At 45.0% G+C, this 13,575-nt stretch overlaps 1 protein-coding gene across 1 annotated transcript; it reads right to left on the bottom strand.

Moving 5' to 3' along the window:
• Window positions 1-335: 335 nt before the first annotated feature.
• DMAP1 (DNA methyltransferase 1 associated protein 1) lies at window positions 336-12,911 on the bottom strand. Its single transcript, XM_075685142.1, has 12 exons — window positions 12,745-12,911; window positions 11,769-11,866; window positions 11,534-11,631; window positions 10,793-10,913; window positions 9,404-9,478; window positions 9,025-9,234; window positions 8,084-8,203; window positions 6,996-7,187; window positions 4,857-4,925; window positions 4,300-4,372; window positions 3,863-4,209; window positions 336-509 (listed from the first exon to the last, which is right to left on the bottom strand). Exons 2-12 carry the CDS (start codon window positions 11,856-11,858, stop codon window positions 450-452), a joined length of 1,455 nt encoding a protein of 484 aa, XP_075541257.1. The 5' UTR covers window positions 11,859-11,866; window positions 12,745-12,911; the 3' UTR covers window positions 336-449.
• Between the last annotated feature and the right edge of the window lie 664 nt (window positions 12,912-13,575).

The raw sequence follows: 13,575 nt of genomic DNA, 5'->3' as shown, positions 1-13,575 counted from the left end.
AAAAATTTTTGTGACATGAGAAAGTCTACTGTGTCCCTTGACAGTTGCATGCTTCTGGACAAGGATGTGTGCTGCAATTGTTACAGCCTATATAGCTACACATCTACAGTGGCAAGATATTCATGTGAGAGAACAACATATGCGGGATGAATATGGTGAAGAACAGTTGCCATTTGTATGCTCAGGCAAGCTGAAGTCACGAGAAAAAGCATCCGATAATACTTTAATAATAATGATTAATTATGAATAATAATAATTAATTTAATACTGCAAAAATTTGCACCATGAGCTGTAGAGATACCCATCATGCTCAAACTTGTCATGTTTGGAGGCCATTAAGGTAGAGTGAGATGTTTATTCCGGCTGCTTTGTTGCGAGGTCCCAACACACGACTATTTGAACGAGGAGGGGGTGACGAGTGAGGAATCCGTCGTGAAACTGTGGTGGTCTCAGGCCTTCTTGAATTTCTTTAAAAGGTTGCTCTGCTCGATGGCAGCCCGCCGCTTGCGCTGCAAGGCATAGACATGGAAACGGACGACTTTCAGCAAAAGTTCTGCACCGGAGATGTGCATGGTAAATCGCCTGCATCGTGTGAACACTCATTGTAACTAGTACCAGCATGTAGAAAAATCATCGATGCACAATCCAGTGTGTAAAGCATTCTTTTATAAGCTTGCACAGCTGTATTAGTATGAGGTCAGCCCTAGCAAGCATGCACCGCTTTGAGGCGCGCTCAACATGAAGTCGCCCTCTTGGCAAAGCCATGTTTGGAACAGCTTAACCCTGAACTGTGCACACTTTCTAAAGAGGCACTAGCGGTAGTGTCGCCACCCGTCCTGTGTTATTGCATCTTTTCTGGCTTGCCAAGACTCGTTTCACAGTAAAAGCAGGACTCTCTGGTATTGCAGAAGGTTAGCTTACAATACAACTCAAATTATTCTATCTTTAGTGTACCTTCGAAACACTTGCGTTGTGCCAGTGAACACCACAGTCATGCCAAAAATAATCACGTAGAGGAACCTGCAGAGGGGGTTGCATCTGTTGCAAAGTTGAGGCTGCATAACAGCTGACCTTAAAGATGGTCACCTGGAGAGCTGACCTTCACCCCACATCTTTGATATCCTTATTGCATTGGAGCCTCATTTTATAAGCTTGCTGCACGAAGAAGGCTTCATTTTGCAATCGGCCAGCAAACTGTAATGAATCGCTGGCCATCCGGGTGCACCATCAGTGATTCGTACAGAGCTGGTTCGTCCGGCATGGTCTGAGACTGTTGAACAGTCTGGCTTTGAAATTACAGTGTCAATGTAGTCATACCTGGCACCTCCACCAATCGTAAAGGTGTTTGTTTACAGTGTAAAGGAAGGCAGGAGAGGCTGAATGCGTTGCAGCAGTCCAACCCTGCGAGCAGTGCAAACCGGCCCTATACGAGATGTTGCAGACGCACCTGGTTGACTGGTTCTGCTTCTTTGTAACGAAATGCCTATACAAACAAGGCAATGCTGTAGCAAAAGTACCACGCAAATTTTGACTGTGAAATGGAGAAGGAAGAGAGTGTCACCGAATCCAAAGATCTAAAAAAAAGAAAAGCATAGCCTGGCTTGACTTCCGTATTATTCAGTTGACTAGTTGTAGTGGCTGCATTTTCATCTAAAAAAGAAATACTCAATGCTGTTTTTAATTCAGAGTCCTAAGCACCTGTCACATTTGCAGACCTCGGCACAGCTTTGGAGTGCAAACACAACCATCGCTTTGTTATCCAAATTTTGCAGCTGGCGAAGTCGCAAGCTTTGAAACACTTCTCAAGTTGCTCTCCGATTTCTAATCTTGCATATCAACCGCCACACTTGAACATATCACTTTTCCATCCCACCTGAGGTATTATAAAAGCAGTCTCAAAGGTTCGTTAAAGCAGTTGAAACAATGCAGCGGAAAATGTGAAATTTCAAGCTTGGGACCCGACTTCTGCTGCTTTCCATTTTGCTTTCTTCATCCCTTACCATATCTCATTGGACATGAACACGCACTACATTCTTGCAGAAGTGTGCTTCTCATCGATTACCTTTCCAAACCATCTCAAACATTCCTTTTGACCTTTAGCCACGAGTACAAGGAATGCAATTCAGTCACCGTCATACGCGGCACAGGCGTTGTGTAGCATCAAACATGCATGCCAACAGTAGAATAGGATATTTCGCTAGTCGGCAATATCCCCATCACTTGGGGGCACTTTAAATCATGATCGATTTAAATAGTGACTGAACCCAAAATACCCAAATATCAGCATTTGAGATAATAAAAATTTTTGTAAATATAATTTATCGAGAGCCATTACTTTGCATTGTCCTTACACTACGTGGGTCTACTCTTGCTGCTCTGCCAGCAGACAATGACGGTGCAGCACTAAAGACACATTCTGCATAGTTGCTTCTACATGCTGCCCATTGCTGGTTTTATTCTCTACGCAAGTCGAACGTGCACAACACGTCAACTTCGTGCCAACAATGTGTAGTACCGACTAGCATACATCTCGTACAGCAGGCCCTCTTATGTGTTTCCATTGAAAAACTAATTCCAGTAGAAACCATTGGTAACTAACACCAAAGAAAGCATTCGCTTCTTTTTTGTTTTTTAACCTGCGGGAATTCTGTTGAGCTCTGGCTTTAGCATGCAACTTTCCCTCGCCCCAAAATTCTCCACTCACCACATTTCTCCTCACACTCCTTCACCTCCCTCGCATCATTCGTACAATTGCTGTATATATGGGATCGGCTCGGTTTGCACTGTCTACAGGAACGGCCCACTTTCATCATCATCATCATCATCATCAGCCTGGTTACGCCCACTGCAGGGCAAAGGCCTCTCCCATACTTCTCCAACAACCCCGGTCATGTACTAATTGTGGCCATGCCGTCCCTGCAGACTTCTTAATCTCATCCGCCCACCTAACTTTCTGCCGCCCCCTGCTACGCTTCCCTTCCCTTGGGATCCAGTCCGTAACCCTTAATGACCATCGGTTATCTTCCCTCCTCATTACATGTCCTGCCCATGCCCATTTCTTTTTCTTGATTTCAACTAAGATGTCATTAACTCGCGTTTGTTCCCTCACCCAATCTGCTCTTTTCTTATCCCTTAACGTTACACCTATCATTCTTCTTTCGGCCCACTTTAGGTGCCGAGAAAGTGACTGAGCAGACACACCACAGCCTAGGCAGGAAGGCAAAGAAAGCTTCACTTTTTTTTATAAAGAAATTATGTGCTTCAAGCTGTACATTTGCTACAGTGGGCATATTTAGGTACCATTTCTTGTTTCATTGCATAATTCTGTAGAGAAGAGAGTCGGTCAGCGGCATATGTTTAGGGATTGCAGAGATGCCTGTATAAGCCAGTTCATTATGTGCCATGCACAGCTGGAGGCATGCAATTCCTCCTCCGCTCCCCCTTCACAGCACTACATTTCTCCTCTCACTTCTTTGCAGCATCCCCCTAGTTCCTTGACACTGCCTGCAGCACATTTCTTGCATTCCCTTGAAGCAGCAGTTCAGTGATTGAAGGATAGGATCATTGCAAAGAAGCTAAAGCTTAACAACAACAACAACAACAACACTAATAATAATAATAATAATAATAATAATAATGAACACATTGTGCTGTCGTCATTGTGTCTTCGTTTAGGTTGTGGTGAAGTTATCATGTGCAACTTGCACTAACGCACCCGATAATGCATTCCACTAGTCCAGCCGGCACCCCATGCGAAAAGATTCACGTGGCATTCATGCAAGCACTTCCCCCTTCGAGCTTATGGAAAATGTCTAGTCACTGGGCAGCTATAGAGCTTCCTACATCACCACATGGCACTCACATTAGGCGTCCCGGGCGTTGCACCGACGTCGAGGATCTCCGAGATGCCTCGTATTGGTGTTTCGGTGGCAGAGCCTCCTCCCGGCTCTGCTACGCTCACACCGATGGTGCTGCCGATGCTGGCCCCAATGCCACTGCTGCTTGACGAGCTGGTCAGCGTCGCAATGCCCGTGGCCGCGGCAGTGGCGGCAGCTCGCTCGGGCGCCAGCACCTCGAACTGGTGCCGCAGGGTCTGCAGCTCGTACTCGCACGTGGCCAGAGCAAGTTTGAGCTCGTACAAGAGCACCATGTCGCTGCGCAACTCGTTGAAGTGCTGGCACACCTCGTCGCACGGCGTTGGATTCAGCTCTGCGCAGAAAAGACAACAGCTTGTGGAGAGCTTGGCATTTGGATGTGCCATCCGTGTGCTGGCAAGTTTGTCAGCCAAAAGCAACTCACCGACACCCAGTTCCTGGAGTAGCTGTTCAATGGCCTTTGTCTTCTTCTGGCCCACTGATGCTGGCAGCTTCATCTGGGAATTTACAATGCGCCATGAAGGTCGCCGGCCAGAAGCACCAAATGCAGACAGTGGCCTTCCAGCCAAGATAGCTTGGCTAAATTTACATGTGTGTCGCGTGTACTTCCGAGAACAAAGTTAATTACAACAGCCTGCGAAGTATAAGACAAACAATGCCCTTGTAGTTCCGCTCAATCCTCACAGAGAACATCGCACAATGTGCGCCATAAAGAAGAGAAAACTTAACATTCGAGCGATGATTACTGCTAAAGTACAAGGTGAATTATCGCTTGTTGATGCACATAAGTAGATCTCCTGCTCGAGAAAGTTCCACACGTTAGTTTTGTACATTTTACTGCAAAAGGAAATATATTCGGAACATGTATCAGGCATTCCTCAGTGCAAATTAGGGCCTTAAATGTCGGTGCAATTTGTAGCAAGTGTCACCACTCAAGTTTGCACGAGCACTCATTATGTGAAGCAAGCCTTATGCCCTCACCCTGTGGCTTCGCAGCGACACCCCACAGGCCTTGAAATCCGGAAACCGAATACCTGCTGACTCCACTGCCTGCAAGAGTGCAAAAAATGAAAATGGCAGTGCTTGAATATCATGAACTGGACCTGCAAACCAGGCATTAGTCTAGTATACATAAATGGTCACAAGAAACCTTACGGGAGCACACACACACACACACACAAAGAAAAAAAAAAGAAGAAAGGCCATGAGCAGCAGATAAACGAGAGTGCAAGTACAGTAAAGCCTAATCATTGTGAAAAATCGGGATAATTTGAACTTGCCATCAGGTCTTGGCCAAGCAGGTGCATTATACAATGGCGTCACCCTCACATTAACTTGGAGGTGTTCTGTTGTGCCAGTGATTATTTAGAGATTCTATGGAGCAAGTTTCTTGCTGCTATAAATGGCTGACTACTCTTAAAAGGCCTCTCACCAGGTCTGACCTTTTTAAACAAACAAGCACAGTGTATACTTCATGCACTGTACAGTGGTGTGTGCTATGAAAACAGCCAAAATTTCAAACCAAATGCTGCATTCTCTCCTTCTCGAGGAAGCTCTGCTCTCCAGCCAGAGTCATGGTAACAAGCACAAAGGCTGTGATGTAAAATGCAGTGCTAGCAGCGTCACTTCCCATGACACGTGACTTCAGTAAATAATTCAATGCGGAATGCACAACGCCGCCACTGGAAATGTGCTGCACAGAGAAAAGAAGCGAAGAGAAAAATTCAGTGGCGATATAGCGGTAAATGTGAGAGAAATGCGTTAGCATTACTTTGCACCACTTTAGCTTCGCAGATCATTTTGAACTTCTTTGCCATTTCATTTCTCACTCGACACATGTCCTGCATGTTTGAGGAGCAGAACACAACTGATGGTGGTCTGGGGCAGACTGAGTTGATGGAGCTCCAGCGCCGCCGCGCTTTCCCTTTCCCAAATGGCTATTCACAGCTGTGCTGCTCTCTCTCTTTTCCAGCTCCGAATGGTTTCTAGACCACCTACGTTCTTCTAAGTTCTCCTGTTGGTAAGCTCTTGTAAGCTCTCCCATCCCCTCTCTACCTCTACCACGTGGCCGATTTCACACACCTGACAGACTTCACACACTTCACACGCATCCAATTTTTTCCACTTTGACACTCCTAATGCTAATGCATTAAAAATAAGGCGGGGCTTGTCACGTGAACTGGACGTGGTCCCTCGGCTCGGGTATAGCAGAAGGCGAGGAAGGAACGTCACTTGTGGACGCTACTCGGGACAGAGGGGAAGGGTGTCTCTGTTGGCAGTCGCGCTCGCCTCCTGGCGATATGGTAACAGGGCATTCAATTTCTTCTATCTCCTCCAATAATAAACTGGTTTCAAAAATTCTTTCAGTAAAACGATCCTTAGGCTGTGTTTCAGAACTTATTGCATAATAATGCACTCCAGTGCCACTCTGGCCTCTGTATTGTCCTATGATGACATGATGATATCATTCAGCCGCAGACACTCACCCCATATGCAGCAGGAAGTCACCTTAAAAGCTATCAAAGCAATTATCTGTCAACTTAGTTTTATTTTTTTACTTTACAGCCCTTCAAAGGCCAACTGCAAATGAAGGTTTTGGCGACACACACACACACATAGACAAACAAAACTAACTTCTCTTAGTGTAGACACAAGAGTAGTGTCAGTTCAAACTTAACGTTTGAAATAAGAGTGGACGCATTGCGAAAAGCTTGCAAAAATCGATATCCTGGATACCGAAACTCACAGAAATGCCATGGAAAGGACACAGAACCCACAACAACGACAACCAGTGCCAGCTAGGTGCCTATGTGTGACTGACAGCAAGATCAGCATGCATGCACATTACTGGGATCTGCGTCATATTCGTTTACCATCAGATGCTTGCGTCGTCTGCTAAGGAACCATTGTGCCTAAGTGCCTTGTGAACCTAAGCGCCTGTTGATTAAAATGTTAGCTGACTACCAGCCTCACAGCTTCCGACAAAGTGATTTCAACAGTGCGTACTACTCATTTATGAGCAACGTAGCCAAAGCGAAATTTGCTTGCAGTTGGTCTTTAACGACCAGCCAACAATGCCGGCAGCGATGCCGGGGGGGCACTTCTGGAACGAAAGCTCACCCCCGGCTCGGTGCGACTGCTCTTCTGGATGTTGAGCTTCTTCTTGGGGCCCTTGCGCTCGACACGCCGTGCCTCCGCGCTGTTGTCCGCTGCTGTGATGAGCTTCTGCAGGTCTTGGGTCTTCTTCTCGCGCTCCTTCTTGCGTAGTTCAATCTTGCGCAACTCTCCCAGCAGCGTCTGCTCTTCTTCAACCTGCAGAAGTTACGGACAAAAACGAGTCAGTCTAGCAGAGAGGGACACTGAAGAGAAGCGCTGACCTCCCCCAATCACATTCTCAAAAGATTGTCGACTCGAAGCTCGCCACCGAGTCGAGCACAGCGCCTGATCAAGAGCTCATGTCGAGAAACATATTTAAAACCCTCCACCCATAGCAAGCGCCTGCAGTTACATGTCACTTGAATTAACTTACACTGGCCCCAAGCTAAGTGCTTCCAAAGTAAAGCTAATGATGCTTGATAAGCATCAATTAAACAGTCTATTCACATTAAATTATATCAACATTTTACGAAATCTCTCGCCCATAGCAAGCTCTTGCGTTAACACTTCACGTAAATAAATTTTCATTTATTTATTAGGATAATGTTTTCTTGAGGCCTCTAGAAGTTTACTTAGGTCAACTTTTGTTTTTTCTTCACAAAAAACACAACGCATCAGGACTGCCAACAGTACATGTGGCCCGCATATGCATTGGTATGTGCTTCCATGCATGGTGGAGGAAGAAAAACATTAAGACAGGCAAGTCCCGACTGGTACATGTGTAAATAATGGGCGACTGTATAACTCTACACTAACAAAAACAGAGCGGAGAGCAAAAACAGATGGCATCTTGGGACGAAACTTATGTTTATAGCAGCGAGTTCAGTCCTTTGAGCGGAAAGACACACGGGTCAGTTCGCCTCTCAGTAACCAGATGACACCACTAAGCAGCATGCTCCCAGTTGCCCGAGATGTTCACTTCTTTCTAAATGCATCTTGCTTCCTGATGTAAGAAATTAACTGGCAATCAACGGCAAACGAAAAGCAATGATAATCAAAACTGAAGCAAGATATAGAGCTAACAAGAATTTTCTGTCAGCAGACCAACCCACCTGCTCTGTAGTGCGATCATACAGCTTCAGCAACTGCTCCTTGCGACGGCGTTCATGGTCAGCGTCAAAAGCACGGCCCTTGGGTTCTTGCCCGGGGGGTGCCCTGACGCGGGCCAAGGTCTTGGTTGGAACAGGTAAGAGAAAATGAGATATGGATGAGAAAAAGCAAACTTAAAACAGTAATTTTTAGCTGGAATATTTTGGTGACCATAACAAAATTAATTTTATGCCTCAACAATGCGCAGGGAGCTAGAAATGAAGGACAATCCCTGCACTGTGAAGTGTATCACAGAGGATAGGTAATTTATCTTGTGAGCAATAGGGGGAGGACTACTGACTCCATCTGATTACTTGTGATGTGCAGATTTGAGTTCTGCATGTGAATACGTATAAGTAGCTGTTGTGTTGAATAGATTATCTAGCGAAATGCTATTAGGTTTTGCAAACATTCAAAAATTTGAAGCAACCTGTCACGACAGTCGGTGCAGAGCATGTCTGTAGAGACGGTTTTGTTTTATAGGCTCTATGATCAGCGTCCTCAGTGCTCTTCTCTGACGAAGCATGGTGCAGCTTTACCACAATGCAAGACTCATTTATAGCCAAGTTTTGCCTGTAAGTAAAGCTTCACGACAACGCATGCTGTGCCTAAAAAGTGCAGCTTATTAGAAGCGAATGCATTTATAGGCGTACCTTGTCTTAAAATGCAGCTTCACAGTAATAGAAATTTTGCCTGTAGGTGTGACTTCATAGCAATGAACTTGACATTGCCACTGAGCTGCAATTACAGTCGAAGTTAGCCTGAAGCCACTTTTATTTTGTGCTTGCATTTTATGAAGTTTCAGCACAGGTCACATGCACAGAAAAGCTACTTCCTCGGCAGTTCCAGACTACTGGAACAAACTATGAAGACCAGCGGGGCACAATGGGGCAAGCGTACCTACCTGGCAGATGCCATAGTACCGCTCTTTGAGGTCTTCTATGGAGCGTCCCGTGGGGAAGCGTGTCCTATCCCAACGGTCCTTCACGATCAGGAACCGCTGATCGAAACGTCGGCACAGCTCGAGCAGGTGGTCCGTCTCGGCCCTGCTCCATTGTGCGCTCGCCAGGTGCTGCTGGTACTCGGCTTCCGTGTAGGTTGGCACTGGTACCTGCTGCTCAATTAGATTGTCGCCGATTATTAGCACTGTGCTCAAGAACCCATCGTTTGAACACAAACATTGTTTTTGCAAGCAAGCGTGCTATAGTGGCATAGCGAAAAATCGCTGTGAGGGTTTCACAAAATAGCAAAAAAGAAAAGTTTTGAGCCATAATGCTACTTACCTTGTTGAACTTTGCAAAGGGGTACTCCTTGCCTTCGTCGGCCAATCTCCGCCAGTGGCTCAGCATCACGCCATCCTGTACAGACATGTAATGACCTGTTACAAACCAAGGTTAAACTAACAGTGCAGGCCAGCTAGAACATGCAACTACAAAGGAGACACCATACTCATGAGCAATGCACAAACTGCTTGCTGGTTAAGGATTGATACAATATCCTTTTAAATAATAATTAGTCACTTTTGCTATGCTTGATAAACTGTCATTAAGGGGAAAATCAGACATACACCCGTTCGTAGCAATTGCTACAAAGGAAACCCAAACAGGTTCCTCGAAAGAAAAACCTCATAGTTGAAGAAAAATTCGTCCTGGTCCGGGACGAATTGGTTACTTCTCTCCACCTTGCGGGTTCCCACAGAACAACTACATCAGAAACTGTCATAATACTACATAATGTGCACAAGGCACACATTACTAGCACATTTCCCTTGTAGCTACAAAGGAAGGCTTAGGTTTTTCTTAGACAGGTACGGTGACGCGGGACTCATTTGGAAGAGCAGGCTCACTAACACACCACCTCAAGGTTGTGAGCCCTTGCATAGTAAGCAAAAAAGCAAGTTATTATTTCACTCTCAATAGGGGCAATTAGGTAATTGTGGTTAACTAGTGCTTAACAGACGGGATGATGAAAGAAAGGCACTAAATGAATGCTGGAACTTCGAGTGATGTTTACTATGGAGCAGTGCCATGAGACATGTACACAAAAATGACTTGGTTAGCAAATGGAAACACCACAGGTTTGCGGACGTAACTGTCTGGCAAGATATTGCTGTTAAGCGCATGACACATGTTCATTCAGGTACGTAGTCTTTTTCTCTACTCTGGCAACAGATGCAGTGCTGATGCACTTATAAACGTCTTTTGGAATGCAAAATGTATTAAATGATTTGCTTGTGACATGAGCTTCAAATGCACCAACAAAAGCTTCATAGGTTAGCTATGATGCATCTTCATGATTGAACTTTCTCCAGCCTTCCTTTTAAACTGACTGCAATGGTGATGTTCCAGAACCCATTAAAAAAGTATCCCAAACAGATGAAACCCTTCCAGAGCATTCCACCGCAATGCTCTTTAGAGTGCTGCCATTAAGATATTAAAATCAATCATCCAATCCTTTTCCCTCCCCTTTTCTGTTCCTAGATTCCTCAATTATGTATGTTTAGCAAGAAGCTAGTGCTTCAGAGGCCAAACTGTAGGCCCTTCCATCAATACACAACCTCCTTTCACTCAGGAAAAAAAAAAATTAGGAGTGAGAGAAATGTAGCACTGTTTTAACTTCTTGTCGGATATATTGTGAAAAGCAGAATGAAACACAAGGAGAAAGTAACACACCTTGCGGGCCGGGTTGTTAAACGGCATCCAGCGCCATGGCCGGACACGCCGGATTCCAAGCTTGGCTTTGTTGCGCTTGTAGCCTTGGCTGCTGTCAGTCGGCAGCAGAGGTGGGTTGTCTCTGAGCAGAAAAGCCACAACCAAAGTTTCCCATGGCTGTGCAATAAGCTTGGCTTTCTACTCAAAGCATGGAAAAAAGCATGGCTTTCTACTGAAAACCTTGGCCTGCTACCTGGCAGGGGATATGCCACAAGCTAAGATAGAATGTTCCTTCCGAAACAGACACATGGCACTGCTAAGAAAATGGAATGTCCATAACATAGAAACAGACACATGGAACTGCTAAGAAAATGGAATGTCCATAACATATCACTGCTTGCTGCTGGGGTAGCTGATTCATAGGTGGTAGTTTTCCAGTCATTTCTTCATATGGTATGGTACATACTACATTTTGAGGGCAAGGCATTGTGCCAGTACCATGCATATCTTTTGGAAAGCCATGCCAAGAGAATGCTGGCATTTGCTTCCCCTGTAATGACTTCACAAACAAGCTTAACTTGAATTATCTTGCGAGTTACTTCCCTAAAGTGGATGATACTCTAACTGACCCTAAATTATTACGTTATCTGGTAAGTTATTTTTCTACAGCAGACGATGCTCACAACATGACTTGCTGCTGTTGCAGTAAATCGTATCATAAGTGGACAGATCAACTAATATGGTGTGGCACCCTGTTCATACCGTGCATCGGAGAAAAGAAGGGCATAGAGCTCCCGATGCATTCCTTCAGGTCGCTTGAAGGTGGCCTCTATGAGCTTCCGCTTCTGCATAAGCTTGTTCTGCGCCATATAAGGTCAGGGAAGGAAAAAAGTGTCACAGTGATACAACAGTGGAAGCCACGCAATAACAGCCGGTCAACTGTGAAAGACGGAAAAGGTTACGAGAAACGAAGTAAGAGGCCATGTGTACTGCTTACCTTTCGAGCATCTGTGCCCAGGATGCTCTCCTTGCTGACTTCTGGAGTGTTGGGACGTTCCACGTCCAATATGTCCAGGACGTCACTCATCTTGAGGCCTGCAGTTGCGTACCTCGTGAGCTTTGCGCAAAGCGTATTTGTACACGTACAAATTAACCGTGATATGAAATACGGGCAAAGTGACAGAACACGGGCACCAACGAGAAAATAATACAATGACTGCAAGCGTACATTTAAAATGCTAGAGTGGCCAGTTCGACCTTGCTATGTTTACGTTCACTAGCCTTTCCTATTATGAAGGATTACTGCCCGTCCTGCATGCGCTGCCTTTGGTTTCGCTGGACGTACACAAAAAGATCGCTTCAGAAAACTAGCAATTTCTTTAGGCGTTCCTTAGAACCGGGATTCGCTTGTTTACACCTTGATTCCCAAGTATACTTGTCCACTCTGACAAAACGAGAACACGTAAGAACAAAAGCTCTTACGTGGACGATACGCGACTCAACGTTCTACTGCACTCCCACTTTCGAAAAAAGAAAAACAAAGAAAGGAATGTAAACGTAGCTAGATCGCCTTTAAGGTCCCGCTGACCGTTTGTTCCATGTATACAATCCTGTTGCAACGATTATACGATGGACATTAAAGGCAGGGGATATAGTACGTACTTCTTGAGTTGGAGAGCAAGAAGCAAACAAGCAGAAGTTGAACGCGCTTCTCTGTGTTCAGTCGATCATTATTCGCAGAGCGTTGTTTACACAGCTGTTTTCGAACCTTGTGCGGGTTTCAGGTAGTACCTTTACGATATATCTATGATATTTCCATAATATTGAAATACACGCTTGCCGTTTACGGCAGAGTAGCTTTCGGGCTGCACTCCGTGTATGCCGTGGAGAACTGCTTAAGTGCGCGCATCCGGCACTCGCACGGTGATCTGCGGCGACTTTTAATGACGGTAAGCTGTAGAACTAATTCTTACCTTTCGGCGACTCAGAAAATCTTTACACAAAGCGCAAGGACGACGACTTCAAATTGGTGCAGCGGACACTCAGTCAGCAAAGGAGCACACAAACATCACGTTTCCTACTGTCCAAGCTAGAAAGCCGTAAGAAAACTTCGTCACTTCGCTTCGCGTTAAACCTGTGCTAAGCTATTTCGACGTCAAAATCGCTATTTCGACGAATAACACGACAGAACAGCAAAATAAGCTAAATTTATTAACGATGGCCTAAAAGTAAATGATGTGGCTTTTACGTAAAAAAAAGTAAAACGTCGTAGTTAAATTACTTTCGTTAGTTCCACTACGCTTTAAGTTACCCTACACAATCAAGAACACGAGCGCATTTCGCTACTACCACGTGCGTGTCAGCAGCTTACGCCTTTTTTAAATCCAGGCCAGAGGTCACGTGAAAGATCGATGATGCTGAACGCTATTTGCGTTTATAATGACAAAGAAACAATAAACTTACTAACAAAAAGTACAATAACTAATTAGCAATGATAATTTTGCCCTGTTTTTTTTGTAACAAAAATGCTTTGGTAATTGTAAGAGAAAGTTTGTAAGATAAAATTGCGCTTATTACGACGCCTCTACCGGGAAATGTTGGAACTAACAAAAGCATCCCGAAGTGATGCTACTACGCCGGCTTTGTTAGCAGCGGCGCGCGGTCGATTTTTTCGCCCTCTGTGGCCATTTGTTGAACTTGACAGTGTGCTACCCCTGGCTTCCCTTTGAGTTATCATAAATGGTTTCTTTCCTAATTTCGTTTTTTCCTTTTAAGTAGTTACTATTTCGTAGAGTAACTGTATA

The sequence above is a fragment of the Dermacentor variabilis genome, chromosome 3 (assembly GCF_050947875.1).
Source record: "Dermacentor variabilis isolate Ectoservices chromosome 3, ASM5094787v1, whole genome shotgun sequence".
NCBI lineage: Eukaryota > Metazoa > Arthropoda > Arachnida > Ixodida > Ixodidae > Dermacentor > Dermacentor variabilis.
The sequence above is the reverse complement of the archived record's forward strand: the minus strand, read 5'-3'. Positions and strand labels throughout refer to the sequence as shown.